The 15638-nt window shown below is 57.5% G+C and overlaps 1 protein-coding gene across 10 annotated transcripts in view; it reads left to right on the forward strand.

The window, feature by feature from the left end:
• The first annotated feature begins 10525 nt into the window (after positions 1-10525).
• The window catches only part of FAM78A (family with sequence similarity 78 member A), a 39575-nt gene continuing 34462 nt past the window's right edge, over positions 10526-15638 (forward strand). For 8 of the 10 annotated variants that reach the window (XR_012516513.1, XR_012516515.1, XR_012516511.1 and 5 more), the window contains exons 1-2: positions 10526-11332; positions 11730-12794. Coding sequence is in view for 2 of the 10 variants with exons in the window: in XM_039461531.2 (XP_039317465.1) it covers positions 12472-12794 (323 nt within the window). In the remaining 8 variants the exon portion in view is untranslated. Of the gene's footprint in view, positions 11333-11729; positions 12795-15638 lie in introns of those variants that run through there. The other 2 variants (XM_039461532.2, XM_074394611.1) reach the window with 2 other exon arrangements.

Genomic DNA, 15638 nt, shown 5'->3' on the forward strand with positions numbered 1-15638 from the left:
CTGGGAGTCGTGGACAGGCTCCCCAGGAAGGAAGAACAGAGAGGGAGGCCCAGCCGGGCAGAGCCTGCCTTGCAGGAGGCCTGGGAGGGTCGTGGGGCTGCATGGGGTCCAGGGGATGATAGGCTGCAAATCCAGAACGCAGACAAAGAGGACTCGGCCAAGCATTTGGGATGTGAGCAGGCATTCACCTGGGCCACTTGTGGGAGCCCAAAGTCTCTGCAGCCCTTTTAGGGCTGACTGGGTCTGGGCTCGATGGGGAAAGCTGTGCATTTAAGCTGACCAGAAGAGTCATAAGCCAGCTCCTCCATCTCCTGATTCTGGGTGATCAAGGCCTGTCTGCCCAGCCCAGATGAAGGCAGGAGGCTGCAACTTCTCTTCCAACCACGGAGGCTGCCCACGGTGCCTCAGGTCCTCCTAGAGCCTCCCAAGAACAGGAAGCTGCCCGGGGAGGGAGTGGGTGTTCCCTGGCCACGGGGGATGGGCACGCAGGCTCTGGAGTCAGAAAGGTGGGGCTCTGCCCCGCCATCAACCAACTGGGAGAACTTGAGCAAGTCACTTGGCCTCCCTGGGCCTTGGTGTTTCTACCTGTCATAGGGAAATGACAGTGTCCACCTCTTAGGGCTCTCGTGAGTCTCAGTGAGACAGTGTCTGGGAAACACTGAGCTGGCTCCCTGCGGCAGAGTGAGTTAGGAATTGATTTCAACCCCGTGGGTTAGGAATGGATTTCATTTGGCAAATGAGGTGCAGCCCTCTCTCCCTTTTGAGTGCCCTCTTCGGCAGGGCCCAACCCTGTGGTCTGGCCTCCATCCCATTCCTGGCAGGGGTGAGGCCAAAGTCCAGGAGCCCTCAGCCTGGGGTTCCCTGCAGACACGCTGGCTGGGCCCGGCTGCGCTGGAGCTGGCTAGGCCTGCCTCATTTCTTCTCTCCCCGCTTGGGCGAGCTCCACTCAGACTGCGAGGCCAGAGGGGGATGTCACGGCTGCATGATGTCCTGCCCTCTTGGGTGCAGCAATGATGACATGTGCTGCCTCATCCCGGACTCTAGACGCCTGGAAACAGATGCGCGTGGAAGTGTGCACACCCGGCATGGACGCTGAACGTGTACAAGCTCTCTGTGTGCTCAGCTTAACAACACCTAACGGCAGTCCTGTAACGCAGCTGCGACGTCGTCCGCATTTACAGATGTGGAAGCCGAGGCTGAGGGGGTGAAGGCCTCCAGCCAGGAAGCTGAAAAGAGAAGGGGTCTGGCTCCTAAGTTGTCCCTATGGGAGGTGGCACAAGGGTTCCTGGACCACAGGGACCTGATCTCTTCTCTCCACCAAGCACTAACCCCACTGTCCCTGGGTGGCCTGGGGGAGGGGGGCACAGGAGCCTGGCCCAGACAGGGGCTGTTAATACCCAGAGGCTGTGTCAGCATTTCACCTGGCTTGAGTTGCTGGCAGGTTCTGAGAGCCACACTGGGCCTCGCCCTGGTGGGGCCATGGGGTCCAATGTGGCTCCTGCCTAGCAGTTGTTAAGACATAAAGTCTGCGATAGGACAGCCCCAGGTTCAAACCCTAGCTCAGCCACCTCCAGTTGAGTGACCCCAGGCAAGTTCTTCAGCCTTTCCAAGCCCATTTTCGCCTTTGAGGGCTGGCAAGAAGATTGTGTAAAGGGTTCTTTCTGTCCATGATAGTTTTGGTGACTTCCCCCAGAACTATGAGACGTGCTCCTCTCCTTCCTATGGGTGGGGAGGGGTGACTTTCTTCACATTCTCAGGTAGCTGAGAAGCAAGCAAGCTGAACCACCCACTGTAGCACCCAGACAAAGAAAGGAACGATGGGACCACAGACACTCCTGGTTGCCTCAACCTACAAGCCTTTATTTTAATTTTGTTTTTTTAGATGTGAGGTCTTACTGTATTGCCCAGCTGCTCTTGAACCCCTGGGCTCAAGTGTTCTTCTTGCCTCCTCCTCCCAAAGTGTTAGGATTACAAGGATGAGCCGCAGTGCCTGGCTTCCACAAAGCTTTATAAGCACCCACCATGGCCCACACCGTCTCACTTCCCAAGAGACTGAGAATTCATCCATCCATCCATCCATCCATCCATCCATTCATCCATTCATTCATTTATTCGATGTTGTTACGGATCTTTTCCCATCGTTGATCTTGCAGTCTAGTTGGGCATACAGGATACAGGACACGTATTCACAAAATAATTAGCCAATTTATTAAACAGTATAATTTTTTACCAGTAGCCTTATTTTTTCTTACTATCCAAGTGTTACATACTGTAATAAATTCCACACACACAATTGATACAGGTCTCATTCTCCCACCCAGTGTTAACATGAGGGTGGTCAGGATATAAAGGGGTTCTCACTTGTCTCACTTCCAATTACTAAAATATTTTGCATCAACCAGGCATTACTTTAATAATTAGAAAATAATATATACTAAATAAATTATATCTCTATCGTATATAATATACACAAAATATGCATTTTATTATTATCATTGTTAGTTTTTGAGATGGGATCTCACTCTCTTACCCAGGTTGGAGTGTAGTGACGTGATCTTGGCTCACTGCCATCTCTGCCTCCTGGTTTCAAGTGAGTCTCATGCCTCAGCCTCCCATATAGCTGGGACTATAGGCACGCACCGCCATGCCCAGCTAGCTTTTGTATTTTTTGGTAGAGATGGGGTTTCAATCCACGTTGGCCAGGCTGATCTTGAACTCCTGACTTCAAGTGGTCTGCCTGCCTCGTGCTGGGATTACAGATGTAAGTCATTGTGCCTTGCCCAAAATATACATTTAAAACGTATGATGACATTATACATTCTTCTGAAAAACAACCTCCCCTTTTCACTTCACAATATAAATCTGGCCATGTCTCCATGACGCCCTATTATTTTTTAAAAGGCTGCCTGACATATTGTCACATGGATGGGTCAGAATTTATGTAACTAGCCCCCATTAGTGGATATTTTGTTGTTTCTATTGTGTAACGATTCAAAAACTACTCTAGGATGGCCATCCTTCTGCATATATCCCTGTGCACTAAAGGAAGATAGAAACAAGTGGTCAAGGCCAGGCGCAGTGGCTCTGCCTATAATCCTGGTGCTTTGGGAGGCCGTGGTGGGCAGATCACCTGAGGTCAGGAGTTTGAGACCAGCCTGGCCAATGTGGTGAAACCCCGTCTCTACTAAAAATACAAAAATTAGCCAGGTGTGGTGGCACATGCCTGTAACCCCAGCTACTCGGGAGGCTGAGGCAGGAGAATCACTTGAACCCTGGAGACGGAGGTTGCAGTGAGCCAAGATCGTGCTATTGCACTCCAACCTGGGTGACAAGAGCGAAACTCTGTCTCAACCCCCGCCTACCCCCAAAAAAGAAAAAAAGAAACAAGTAGTCAAGGTGGGATGGCTGAGACCATGCTGGGAGGGATCCCCATGGGATCTGGTGGGCTCACACAAACCACCTACTGTAGCGCCCAGACATGGGAAGGCAGGATGGGGCCACAGGCACTCCTGGTTGACAAGGCAAGTGCAACCACCCTCTTCCCACATTAGAGCTGCAGGTGCAGGCCCAGATTGGTGATGTCACTTGTGAGGTCACACAGCTGGCTAGGGCCAAAGCTGGGACTGAGGCAGGCCAGTCCCTCTGACTCTGAGCCTGCAAGCTGTCCTATTGGCCACATGTCCCGTGGCTTCTCTGTTCTCTGCCTGCTTGGCCTCATCTGTCACTCATTTACTTACTCATTCAATTTCACTCATTCACTCACCAATACTTTTTCTTTCTTTCTTTCTTCTTTTTCTTTCTCTCTCTCTCTCTCTTTCTTCCTTTCTTTCTTTGTTTCTTTTTGAGATAGAGTCTTGCTCTGTTGCCCGGGTGGAGTGCAGTGGCATAATCTTGGCTCACTGCAACCTCCACCTCCCAGGCTTAAGGGATCCCCTCACCTCAGCCTCCCAAGTAGCTGGTACTATAGACATGTGCCACCACGCTGGCCAATTTTTCTATTTTTCATAGAAATGAAGTTTCACTGTTGCACAGGCTGGCCTTGCGTTCGTGAGATCAAGCAATCCACCCACCTTGGCCTCCCAAAGAGCTGGGATTACAGGCATTGGCCACCATGCCCAGCCTTTACCAACACCTCTTGATGCTGAAATGTGCCGAGCCCCATGGAAGGACCAATGAGAAAAGCAAAGATGACCTTGGTGGCCTGGTCCCCACAGCTCACTAGGCCTCTCCCGAGCTTCACCCAGGGCCTTGTTCCAAAGATCGATTGCTGAGAGGTGGGCTGGGAGTGAAGCAGTTTGCCAGGGCCCACGGCTGGTACAAGGATTCAGCTCCAAAGCTCAGCCGAAAGCCTTAACCATCTGGCAGGACTACCTCTCTCTTACTACCCAGCAGGAGTTTTCTGGCAGCTTTTGGTGCCTGGAGCCATTTGGACATTGCAGACACTTGCTTTCTGTCTTTAAGCATTTAAGACAGAGTTACCACAGATATGAACATGTATATTTATCACTGGCTTATACCTCACCCTTGCTATGCTTGTGCCAAGCTTGGAGCAAAGTGCACGCCCTTATGTCACTCAGTGTAACCAGCACAGAAACTTCACAGACAGGCGTTCCATGCCCTTCACACAAAGGAGAAAACTGAAGCTCAGAGTTGAGGAGATCTAGCCAGGCCACTGCGCGAGCCAGCAGGCAGCCCCAAGAGTCAAACCTCACCCCCCTGTCCCTCGCCCTCTTCCCTCTCCTGCTCTCTGCCATTTTTTTGTTTCTGTTTTTGTTTGAAACAGGGTCTTGCTCTGTCGCCCAGGCTGGAGTGTAGTGGTGTTATCTCAGCTCACTGCAATCTCCACCTCCTGGTTCAAGTGATTCTCTTGCCTCAGTTTCCCAAGTAGCTGGGACTACAGGTGCACACCACCACACCCAGCTAGTTTTTTGTATTTTTAGTAGAGACGGGGGTCTTGCCAGGTTGCCCAGGCTGGTCTTGAACTTCAGAGCGCAGGCAACCCGGCGTCGGCCTCCCAAAGTGCTGGGATCACAGGTGTCAGCCACCGCGGCAGCCTTTCTCTCTCTCTCTCTTTTTTTAATTTTTTTCAAAGCCCATATCCCTTTCTGACACAGGATAGTCTCACCTCTTTATTCTGTGAGAGTGTTTGGGGTCTGTGTCCTGCTAGCAAAAAGCTAGTCCCTGGGGCAGGGACTATTTGTTCACTGGTGGGACCCAAGTGCTCAGGCAGTGCCTGGCTCATGGTAGAATGACTGAGCTGGGCTCGAACCTGCTACACACCTGGTTATCAAAGACGATGGCCAGTCGGACACTACTGGGGGACTGTCGGCAGAAAGGAAGGGGAGGGAGTGGGTGAGAAGTTCATTCTGGGTGTGGCCGGCGGGCTGGCAGCTGCAGGGGAGAGGAGGGAGGGTCCGCCGCGGGGTCCCCTGCCAGGAGCTCAAGGGAGCCCCGCGGAAAGCGTTTCTCACTCCCGCCTCCCGCCCGGATCGCTTTCTCAGTTCGCATTTCTTAGGCCGCTCCTGGGTTATTTTGGTCGGGAAACCTGATCCTTCGCTTGGTTTATTTTAGCACCTTGGAGAACTCCCAGTGCCGCACCCGATCCGAAGCCGCCCCCTCCGTCCTTCCCGGGCGGGCGGAGGGGGGCTGGGATCGCGGGGTGTGTTGGGGGGCGGTGCACCCCGGGCCCTGCGGAGCAGTCCGCTTCCCCCTACTTGCATCTCCTGCATGTGGACTTCTGACCCCTCCGACCGAGGCTGCTGGGTGGGACTGGTGGTGAGGGGATGCAGACAGTCGGCGTCAGAGTGGGCGGGGCGGTGCGGGCCTTGGGGTGCCGAGCCCGGGCCTGGGCTGGAGACTGTGCCTTCAGATGCGCGCCCCGGGAGGGAAGACGATAGGCGCTCAGGACCGTAGCCCTAGGCTCCCAGAAACCTCCAGGAGGATAGGGAAGCCGGGCCAGAGCTAGAGTGGAGGGTGGTGAGGGGTTGCAGGGAGGGGGTGGTGTGCGAGGCCGGGAGCCCTACCTGGGACCCTCGGTGGACAGCGAGGAACGACAGTCCGTACCTGCCCCTTCCGGACCTCGATTCAGCCTCAGAGCCTCGGACTCAGCCCCACACTCACACCCGACACACCCGCACTTGCACACTCACACTCATGCACACATACAGATGTGCTCACCCACACTCACACCAGTTCACAGACACACATCTGCACACCCACACACATGAACACACCCACACAACCAGAACACACACTTAAACACATCCTCCCCCCCCCCGCTTTCATCCCCTCACACAATACACACCCGGTGATACACAACTTGCACACACTTGCTCATCGACACCCACACCACATATGCTCATTCACACCATTACACACCCCATACACACACGGACACACACATCTATCCACATGGCATGCAGGCACATACACTGACATGGACACACGCATACACACCCACGCAGTCACACACAACTGTCAAATATAGCCTCACACACAGATGCATACTCACCATCACACACACGCACATCCCCCCACACACCCTAACCCACTGCAGTACACCCCTCACACCCCACAGCCCTGGTGCACGCACCCTTCCCCCAGCTCAGCACGGACACACACACATTGAAGCAACTTACATACCTCCTGTAGCCATCCATGCTCACTCACAACCCTTTTGAGTATCAGTGTGTACCTGTTTATTATTTATGATAAGTAATACCGCATTCATGGCTCCTGGCATTATCCCGGCCTCTCTGGCACAGGGATGTGAGTGCTGTTGTCTGGGCTTGGTTATGACCCCTCTGCTGTGTCTTCCCAGTGCCTGGCCCAGCGGTCCACTGGGGAAGGAATGAACTTGAGCAGAGAAGCCCCAAGGCTAACTTGCCCTGGAAGCCATGTGGTTCTGAGCTTCGGCTAGAAAGGCCCCAGTCTCCAGATACACAGCCACCACAAGCAGCGTTCTGAAGCCCCTGCCCCATGCCCTGCCATCCCCATGTGGCACCATGGCCCTCTGTGGAGAGTGACACCCTCACCGAGTGGGGAGCCAAAAGATCCGGGTGCTAGTGAAGGAGGCCTCCCCAGAGGGCTTCACTGAGCCTCTGCTCCCCACCCGTAGGGAGGCTGCTGGACCAGTGCTCTCTGAGATCTGGTCCCTACTCCCCTGGCCAAAGTCCACTTTGTCCCCTGCCCCAGCGAGGCAGGTCAGGGATGCCAGATGTGCCCTGGGCCTCCATCCTCCACCTAGTCTCTCGATGTCCCCCACCTCCAGCCACCTGCCTGGCTCTCTGGCCCCACCCACCTCCCTGTGGACATTCCAAGCTTCATCACTGGCTTTCGGTCTGGTCCCAACCAGTCGGGGAGAGAACACTGTCTCCTAGGGCAATAGAATTCTAGCATTGAACATTTCCAGCTGCAGAACAAGAACTTCCCCCTCCGGTGGGATGGCTTTCTGGCCTCATGATGACCCCACCCTTGGAGGTGGTGAGCCCTTGGAGGACTCGCTGCAACTCTGAATGCAGAGTGGTCCATGAGAGAGAAAGAGCCTCCAGACTGTCACTGGTGGCCACTGAAAACAAGGTCCCTATACTGCAGGGAACGCTGATGAATGCACCCGCTGCCTCCGAGTCACCCAGCCTCTGAGTCTTCGAGCCAGGCCGCCTGGTTCCATCCCCCACTCCCCTCTTCACCAGGCGTCAGTGTCCTCATCTGTAGAATGGGATGTTGACAGGGTCCGTCTCCTGGGATCACTGTGGAAAGCCATGAAGATGCTGTGCAAAGCCCCAGTTCACGGTGACGCCTGCAAGGAGACAGTGCAGCGGGCTCTTTCTGCAGACCTCCCAGGGCCCTGGGCTGGTTTTGGCCTGCGTTCAAATACAGTTGGATGGGGTCTGTGTTGTTTCTACTTCTGACTTGCTGTGTGGCTTTGGGTTTTCATGAATTCTCTGTGCCAGTGTGCCAGGAATTGAGGACCTTGTCCTCCCACGGACAACACTGAGCTCCCAAATTGCCATCCCACTGTTCACCACCCCGGGTGGGGGCTGGGGCCGTGTCTCCCCACCTCTCTTCTCGGGGATCCTGAGGCCTGGGGGAGGAGAAAGGGGCCTGGGAGCAATGGGAGTGCCCGTGCTATTGGACAATGACTCAAACGCATGTCCCCTTCCTCTGCTCTGCAGATGCCGGCGCTTCACATGAGTGTGGACGCGTCATGAGCCTTCCACATATGCTGAGGCTGCCGTGGGTCTGTGCCCAACACCCACAGAGCTCCGGAAAATGCTGAGCGGGAGGAAGGGCTGTGTGGGGAAGTCGCAGGGCCGAAGAGGCCGAGAGCTGGGGAAGCCGCCAGAACCCTGGTGGGTGCTTCAGGAGCCAGGGCAGGGAGTGCATGCAGGAGCTGATGCCATTCACACCCTTGGCCTGGCAGAGCTGCCCTGGGGGAGCTGCCCCCCCAGCTCAAAGCCGGCACACTGGGCCATGCACTGATGCTGCCTGGTCCCTTCTCCAGCAGACTGAGATGAGGTCCTCTGCAGGGGTGATGTCAAGGGGGAGCAGATTAAGGGAGAGGGGTCTTCTACTTAGCAAGTCCTCACTGTGTGGACACCCACACACCTCTGCCCATAGGACTTCCTAGTGCTCCCATCATGGCGCCAAGGGGCTGGCCCTGGCTGGCAAGTGGGGTGTGCTTGGTGAAGGAGTTGAATGTGGGCTTTGGAGCTGGTCAGATCTGGGCTGGCATCCCGCCTCTGAGAAGTCGCAGTCCCCTGATCTCTGGGTTTCTCTGTCTGTGGAGCCCACCGCGCAGTGCCAAGGTCAAGGATAGAAGAGACAGTGCCTGCTCAGTGTAGTACCTGACACATCCTGGGTGCTTCACAAACCCTGGCGGAGCCCAGGGCTGAGGCTGGGGGGCACTTGAGAGAAGCCCACCTCCGGGAAAGCATCCTCCAACAGCTTCACTGCTCAGGAGGCAGTTCAGTGCTCTGGCCCCTGCCCTTTCCACATGAGGGATGTGCATCTCTCCCCCTGTTCATGGAGCACTTGAACTTGTCACCTCATTTCCAGGACAGCGTTCCTACCCTCACAGAGCACGCTGGCCAGGCTGTCAGGGTGACAAGAGTTGGCAAACGAGACAGACAACTCAAAAGTGAATATCTTCCCTACACATAAACTGAGTAGCACAATCATTATCTGACCTCACAAGAGGTGTGGAAGTCCCTGTGCGTGCCAGAGGGGACTTTTTGTGGGGCTGTTGGTTCATGGAGGGGAGAGGTCGCTTCACATGGTGAAGAGGCCAGGGAAGACATCTTCCTGGAGATGGACATTTATGAGGGGCCCTTATGGAATCCGTGTGCTGTCTGGGGTTCTGCTGTGTCCAACAGGCCAAAGGGGCCGCCTCTGTGGCACTGGCTTGGCTCCCCTGCCTTGGCTGGAGTCAGTGAGACTAGGGATAAGGACCTACTAGCTGACCTGGAAAGGGACCACCTCCTCACTAGCTGGGGACATGGGTCGATAGCAGTGCTGGGTGAGGGTGTGGCTGGGTGAGAGGCGGAGGCCACCCTAGCCAGCCACTTCCTGCTCCATGGCTGAGCCAGTGCTGCTGTGAGATGGCCTAGCTGTTCACTCATCAAAGGAGAGACATCAGAGTGGCCAGCCCTTCAGCCCCTCCAGCCCACCCTCACGAATTCGGCATGCTCTGGGATTCGCTGGAAGCACCCCAGTGTGCCCTGGGATTCACTGCCCTGAATCAGCTCTGGGCACCTGTGCAAGTCAGAGTCATGGGGATGGGGTGGGGACGAAGAGTATGTGGAGTGTGGCTTTAACGTGGCTGCCAGATGTCCTTATATCACAAATTGCTTAGGCTTCCCCTAGGTGTAGTTGCAAGGTGGGGGTGGGGTTCATAGCTTTCCCATGGCTGTCCGGCCTCATGCTCCTTATGAGCGCCTGCACTGGGACCAGTGGATTCCCAGTCTCAGCCGGAACACCTGAGCGGGGGTTGAGGACCTTGGGTAAATCCCCCAGCTGCTCAGCTCTGGATACCTGCGCTGTGGAGTGCACATCATCACAATGTCCCTCCACAGGGAGGCCGATGGTGGCTGAAACGATGGGGTACAGCGCTCATCACACAGCTGGCGTCCAACAGGCAGCCAGCAGAGCTGCAGGAGGGGACTTAACCTCTCCCCAAACTTCTCTCCCCTCCCCCGCCACCTTCCCAGCCCTGCAGCCTACAAAGCCCCCGCGCTGTCTCCACCAAGCCACTGTCTCCCTGCGGCCAGGAAACCCAGGGCAGGGCAGCCCTTCTGCGTGCGCTCGGAGTCCCAGAAAGCCGCTAGTCCGGAGAGTTCAAAGGGCATCGGGAGCAGCCCACCTGGCTCCGAGACAGCAGCGGAACTACACTACCCAGAATTCCCGGAGCTGGTCAAAAAGGAAATGTCGTTTTTGCAAAGAGAGGCTCAGCTCCCCCGGCAGCTGCAGAGAGAGGGAGCGAGGGGGAGCGAGAGATTACTAAGGGGAGGGCGGGCTGTGTGCGGGGAGCGAGGGTGGAGAGCCTGGCGGGCGGGGAGGAGGAGGCGGCGCCCGCTAGCCGCCGCCGCCGCCGCCGCCGCCGCCGCCGCCGCCGCCGCCGCCCCGCCGCCTGCGGACCTGCATCCCCGCAGGGCTGGCGAGCGGGCGGCGGTCCCTGCGTGCGCCGGCTGCGCTCGGCCGGCGGCGGCGAGCGGACGCGGGGGCCGGGCCCGCGCAGGGGCCGAGTTTCTGCAAAGTTTGACCCGGTTGCCTTTCCGATGCTGCAGCAGAGCGAGGCAGAGCGGGGCGCGCCAGGCGGCTGCGGCGCGGCGGCGGGGCTGAGCGGCGACAGCGCGCTCACCATGATCATAAAATAAAGGAGGCGCGCGGGGTGGGGGCGAGAGAGCCCCGAGCCTCAGCCCTCCGCCCCCGGCCGCTCCCCGAAGCCCCGGCCGGCCGAGGGTGGGGGCCGGGGACGCCCACGCCGGCCCCAGACCCCTGTAGAGCCGAGGGACAGTGCCCGGGGAAGGGGGTGGGCGGGCGCGGGCGCCCCGAGAGCCTGCCCGCGCCGGGGTCAGGGGCGTCCGGAGGGCGGCGGCCCGGGCCAGCGGAGCGGCCCCGGGGCAGGTGAGTCGGCGGCGCCGCCCGGGTGGGGGCGTGCGCGCCAAAGTTCCCCGGCAGCGGCGAGCGCGCCCGACGCGCGGGGACCCGGGGCTGCTCTCGGCCAGAGAGGGTCCGCGGAGGCGCCCGACGCGGCGGGGCAGGGGCACTACGCTCTCTGAGGACCGAGAGACCCTGGCCGGGAACGGAGCGCCCGCCGGATCAGACGGCCCTGGTGGGTGGCCCTGCGCCCAGGGGCCAGAGGGACCCGGGTGGGAAGGGGCGCCTGGCGCTGGCGGCGTGGCGGCGAGGGCAGCGTAGGGCAAGTGCTCGCCGCCCCCTGCAGCGGCAGTTGCTCGCCGCCCACCCCGCCCCCGGCCGGGAGGGTGTCAGCGGAGATGTCACGGGTGGCGATTATTCGCTGGCGCGTGCGGTCGTGCGGCTGCCACTGACGGGGCGGGCGGGGTGGGGGGAGGGCCGCCGCCTCCGGGGAGACCGCCCAGAGCTGCGCCGTCAGCTCCGCAGCCCGCGCCCAGCGCACACGCGTCGCCACCCCCGCGCGCCCCCCGCAGCAAAGTTCGGCTCAACTTTGAGGCGGGCCTTGACGCGCTGTCCCTTCCACCTCCCACCAGGTCCTCGGCGGCTGCAGCGAAGCAGGCGGCTGCGGCCGGAGGCGACAGCGGCGAGGGGACGCGGCGCGCCCGCGTGGGGGCGTCCGGCCCACACCCGCGAGTGGGCGCAGACGGGGACCCGCGTCCCACTCCCCCGGCACCGGCGAGCGGCCGGAGTCCGGGGCTCGCCTCCTGGAAGCCCTCCTGGAAGCCGCGGGTCGGCGCTCGCCCCGAGCGCGCCGGGACCTAGGCCGGGTGAACGGAAACTACTCTGCAATTGACTCGGCCGCGCCGGGCGCGTGCGGGTGCGGGGCCCGGAGGGAGCGCGTGCGGAAGGCTGGAGGGCAGGAAGTCGCGCTTCTGCAGCGAAGGTGGCGCGACCGCGCGGGGACGGAGCCTTCCTTATTTATGATCTGCCGGCGCTCGCCTGCTTCCTCCGAAGACTTCAGGGAGTGTCTGCGAGCTGCCGTCCCCGCGTGTGAGGCACAGAAGAGCTGGATGTCAGAGCGACATGACTATTCATTAAACTCCAAACTTTTCTTTTTTTAACCCAAAGAATATCGGCGATTTTTGTCCACTGCGAGAAGAGCGAGCCCAGGGCTCTTGAAATGCAGCAGAATCCTTATTTATAAACAGGCCGCGGTAGTGATATATGCAAACCCCCTCTACTCAGTGAGTTTTCTATCCTATGGATAACGGTCTTGAAAGTTGAGATTGGAGAGCAGCGCCTTCTGCGCTGGGTCCTGCAGCCTACGTCCTTTCAATGCCTGGTTTTCTCTGTGACTGCTGGCCTTCCCTGGAGATCAGAGCGCTCCTGTGTGCCATGGGCTGTATTCAGAGCATCGGAGGCAAAGCCAGGGTCTTCCGGGAAGGGATCACGGTGATTGATGTGAAAGCCTCCATCGACCCGGTCCCCACCAGCATCGATGAGTCCTCCAGCGTGGTGCTCCGCTACCGGACACCCCACTTCCGGGCCTCGGCCCAGGTGATCATGCCGCCCATCCCCAAGAAGGAAACCTGGATCGTTGGCTGGATCCAGGCCTGCAGCCACATGGAGTTCTACAACCAGTATGGCGAGCAGGGCATGTGAGTACAGCCGGCAGTCAGCTCTGGGGATGGGGGACTGCTAGGGGTGGCGGAGCTTGGAGGCCTGGTTGTGGCCCATAGGTGGGGGGGGAAGGTGGAGATACCATGGAGACAGGGGGAAGCTTTAGGCAGGTATGGAGGTGGCCTCCTTGGCCTGGTGGCTTCTTGAAGGGTTTGCCTGTGGATCCAGATTGGGGTCATAGCCCTGCACCCTACCCTGCCACTGCTTCCCCAGGGTTCCTGTGTCCTTCCCTGCAAGATGCTGAGAAAGCAGTGGAACATTACTCCCAGTGTTCCCTGGTGAAGCAAGTGTGCCGTCCGCCTGGAGAGTGGCCGCGCCATCAGGGTTCACCAGAGAGACTACAGGGCTGCTCTCCAGGCTCTGGCTCTGTGGTGGCTCAGGGCAGACCCTCAGGCCCTCTGCAACTCCCGGACCTGTGTGTTCTGGGCTTTGCGATTGGGCCTCAGTGATCTTTCTGGTGGCTTCAGGTGTATTCCGGGACCTGGGGGGAGTGCTTCACTGTTCCAAACAGCTCTGTGTTTGAGAGCACAGTTAGTTTTAAAAGCTGGATTTGTTTCACAGGGTAGCACTTTCTGTCTCCAAGGTCGAAGGCCCCTTTATGCAGACGACTCCCGTGTCCCTCCAGCGGGGCCCTAACAGGAACAGCAAAGAGGAGCCTCTCCTCTGCAGCCCCAGCTGTCTCCAGAGTGTGCCTAGACTGCTGGAGGTCCCTGTGGAGACACTGGGACCCTCGGTCTCCTTTCCTGGCCTGCTTCCTGAACCCAGAGAAAGCCGTCCCCGGGATGAAAAGGACTCCATTTAGACAGAGTTGGGAAAGTGAATTAACCTGAAGGGTCACCCTAAGACAGAGGTGGTGAAAATAGCTGTTTCTGAGTGTGAAGACCCTTTGGAGAGAGCCAGGGAGGCCCCGGGGGGCAGCCAAGCCACATAGCCCGTGACTGGCCGCAGACACTCCCAGAGCCTCTCTCGGTGTCCACTCAGTGCAGTTATCACTTCCCGGTTTTGCAAGTGGGGAAAAGAGAGGAGAATTTCACAGGAATTGGAATTTATCACTTGATTTGAGAACCTCGTGGGCCACTTGTAAATGAGAGGGGTGGGGGATGGCGGGACACCAGGCCTTGTGGCTTCTCCACTTAATGATTCTGAAGTTCTAAAGGAAACATGAGGCTCACAGCAACCCTTAAACCCAGGGTGTGACTGTGACCATCCCAAAGACATGCATGGGGGACACATCTGAAGGCTCTCACCAGCCTTCTCCATCAGCCTGATTTCTGTGCCAAGCCCTTTGCGTCTCAAGAGCAGCTAGTAATCCAGTTCAGGCCGGGGGCTGCCTTTCTATTCTAAGCAGGGAAACATGATTCTTAGTTATGCAGTGAGGACCTTTTCGAAGAACCCTTAAGCCCAGAAACCTCCTCAGGCTTTGAAGGCATCCAGGACAGTTGTAGAAACAAAAGCTTTCTTAGGGGTTTTGGGCTAAGCCTAGTTTCTTCCCTAGAAGGGGTAGGGAAGCCAGTGGGTTCTTCTGAACTTGGAAAAATGTGAGCATTAGTGGGAGCTAGATTCTAACGAGATCGGTGCTGCTCGAGGTGGGAAGGCAACAGGCCTGGCCCGAGGTACAGACTCCAAGCCTCAGTTTCCCCATCTCTGCACACGGGCTTCCGATGTCTGCCCAAGACTTATTCTCCATCTGGTGACTCTGATTAGGTGCGGGTGATGTGGCTGGAGCCAGGTCTGACTCTCAGACCTGAGACGACCTTGCCCTCCTTGGGCCAGTCCTCATGACTTCCTAGGGCGATCTGGGTGGGAGGCCAGACTCTGCCACTTTCCAGGGTGTGACGTTAGGCAAGTCCCCTTACTGCTCTGAGCCTCACTTTACACATCTGCAAACTGGGCTGGGAATAGCCCCTTCCCCATGGCTTATTGTGAGAGTCACTCAAGCCAACCAAATTGGCCAAGCTGTCAGCCCTGCGCCAAGCTCGTGGTGAGTACTTACTGCAGGCGCTGATGGGATGGGGATCGTCCTTAGCAGTGTATTCATTGTGACTGTTATTCCGTCAGACACAAGTGGCTAAAACTACAGAATTAGGACAGATGTCAACCACACCATGTAGCGAATTTTCTCCCCAGCCCAAGTCTTTCCCTGTCACGTAGGGCCCACTTCCTGAGTTTAAAACTTTTTAAAGCCACGCACGAAGCGCTTACATTTTAAAGTGGCTCCAGGCCATTTTCCTTGCTTTCCTTCTGCCCCTGACGTTTCTCTTTGCTCATACTTGCTCTCGGGACTCCTCTTTCCCTGCAGGGAGTCTCTGTCCCACCCAGTTCATTCTCCCTGGGTGCACTGGCTGTGTAATCCCAGTTGCGATAGGACCAGCCCCAGGGAAGGGATGGAGTTGGAGGCTCCCTGAGAGGGGCGGCTTGGAGCAGATGGGCAGAAGGGGTCAGCGTCCTGGCCCCAGGCTTCAGCGAGACAGCCCCAGGGGTTCCATTTGGTGTCTGTCTGTGAGGGTGAGAACTTCCCATAGGCGTCTGTGAGGATTCACTCAGTGTGGGTGAGCGTCCCGTGGCTGAGACGTAGACGAGGCAGCTGCCTTGTCCTTAGGACAGCAGAATTGTCCTAAGGGGCTGAGCTGGCAAAGAACAGAGCCCCGGATTCAACCTGCACCCTCAAAGGGCTCACGGAGAAGGCCAGGATGTGGCCTTGCTTCAGCTCCTTGGTGAATGGAAATAGAAGCATTTAGGTGGGATTTATTTATTTATTTACCTATAATTTTTAATTTTTTTTTTTTTTTTTTTTTTTTTTGAGGCAAGAGTCTCACTCTTGT

Source organism: Saimiri boliviensis, chromosome 2 (assembly GCF_048565385.1).
Source record: "Saimiri boliviensis isolate mSaiBol1 chromosome 2, mSaiBol1.pri, whole genome shotgun sequence".
Classification (NCBI taxonomy): Eukaryota; Metazoa; Chordata; class Mammalia; order Primates; family Cebidae; genus Saimiri; species Saimiri boliviensis.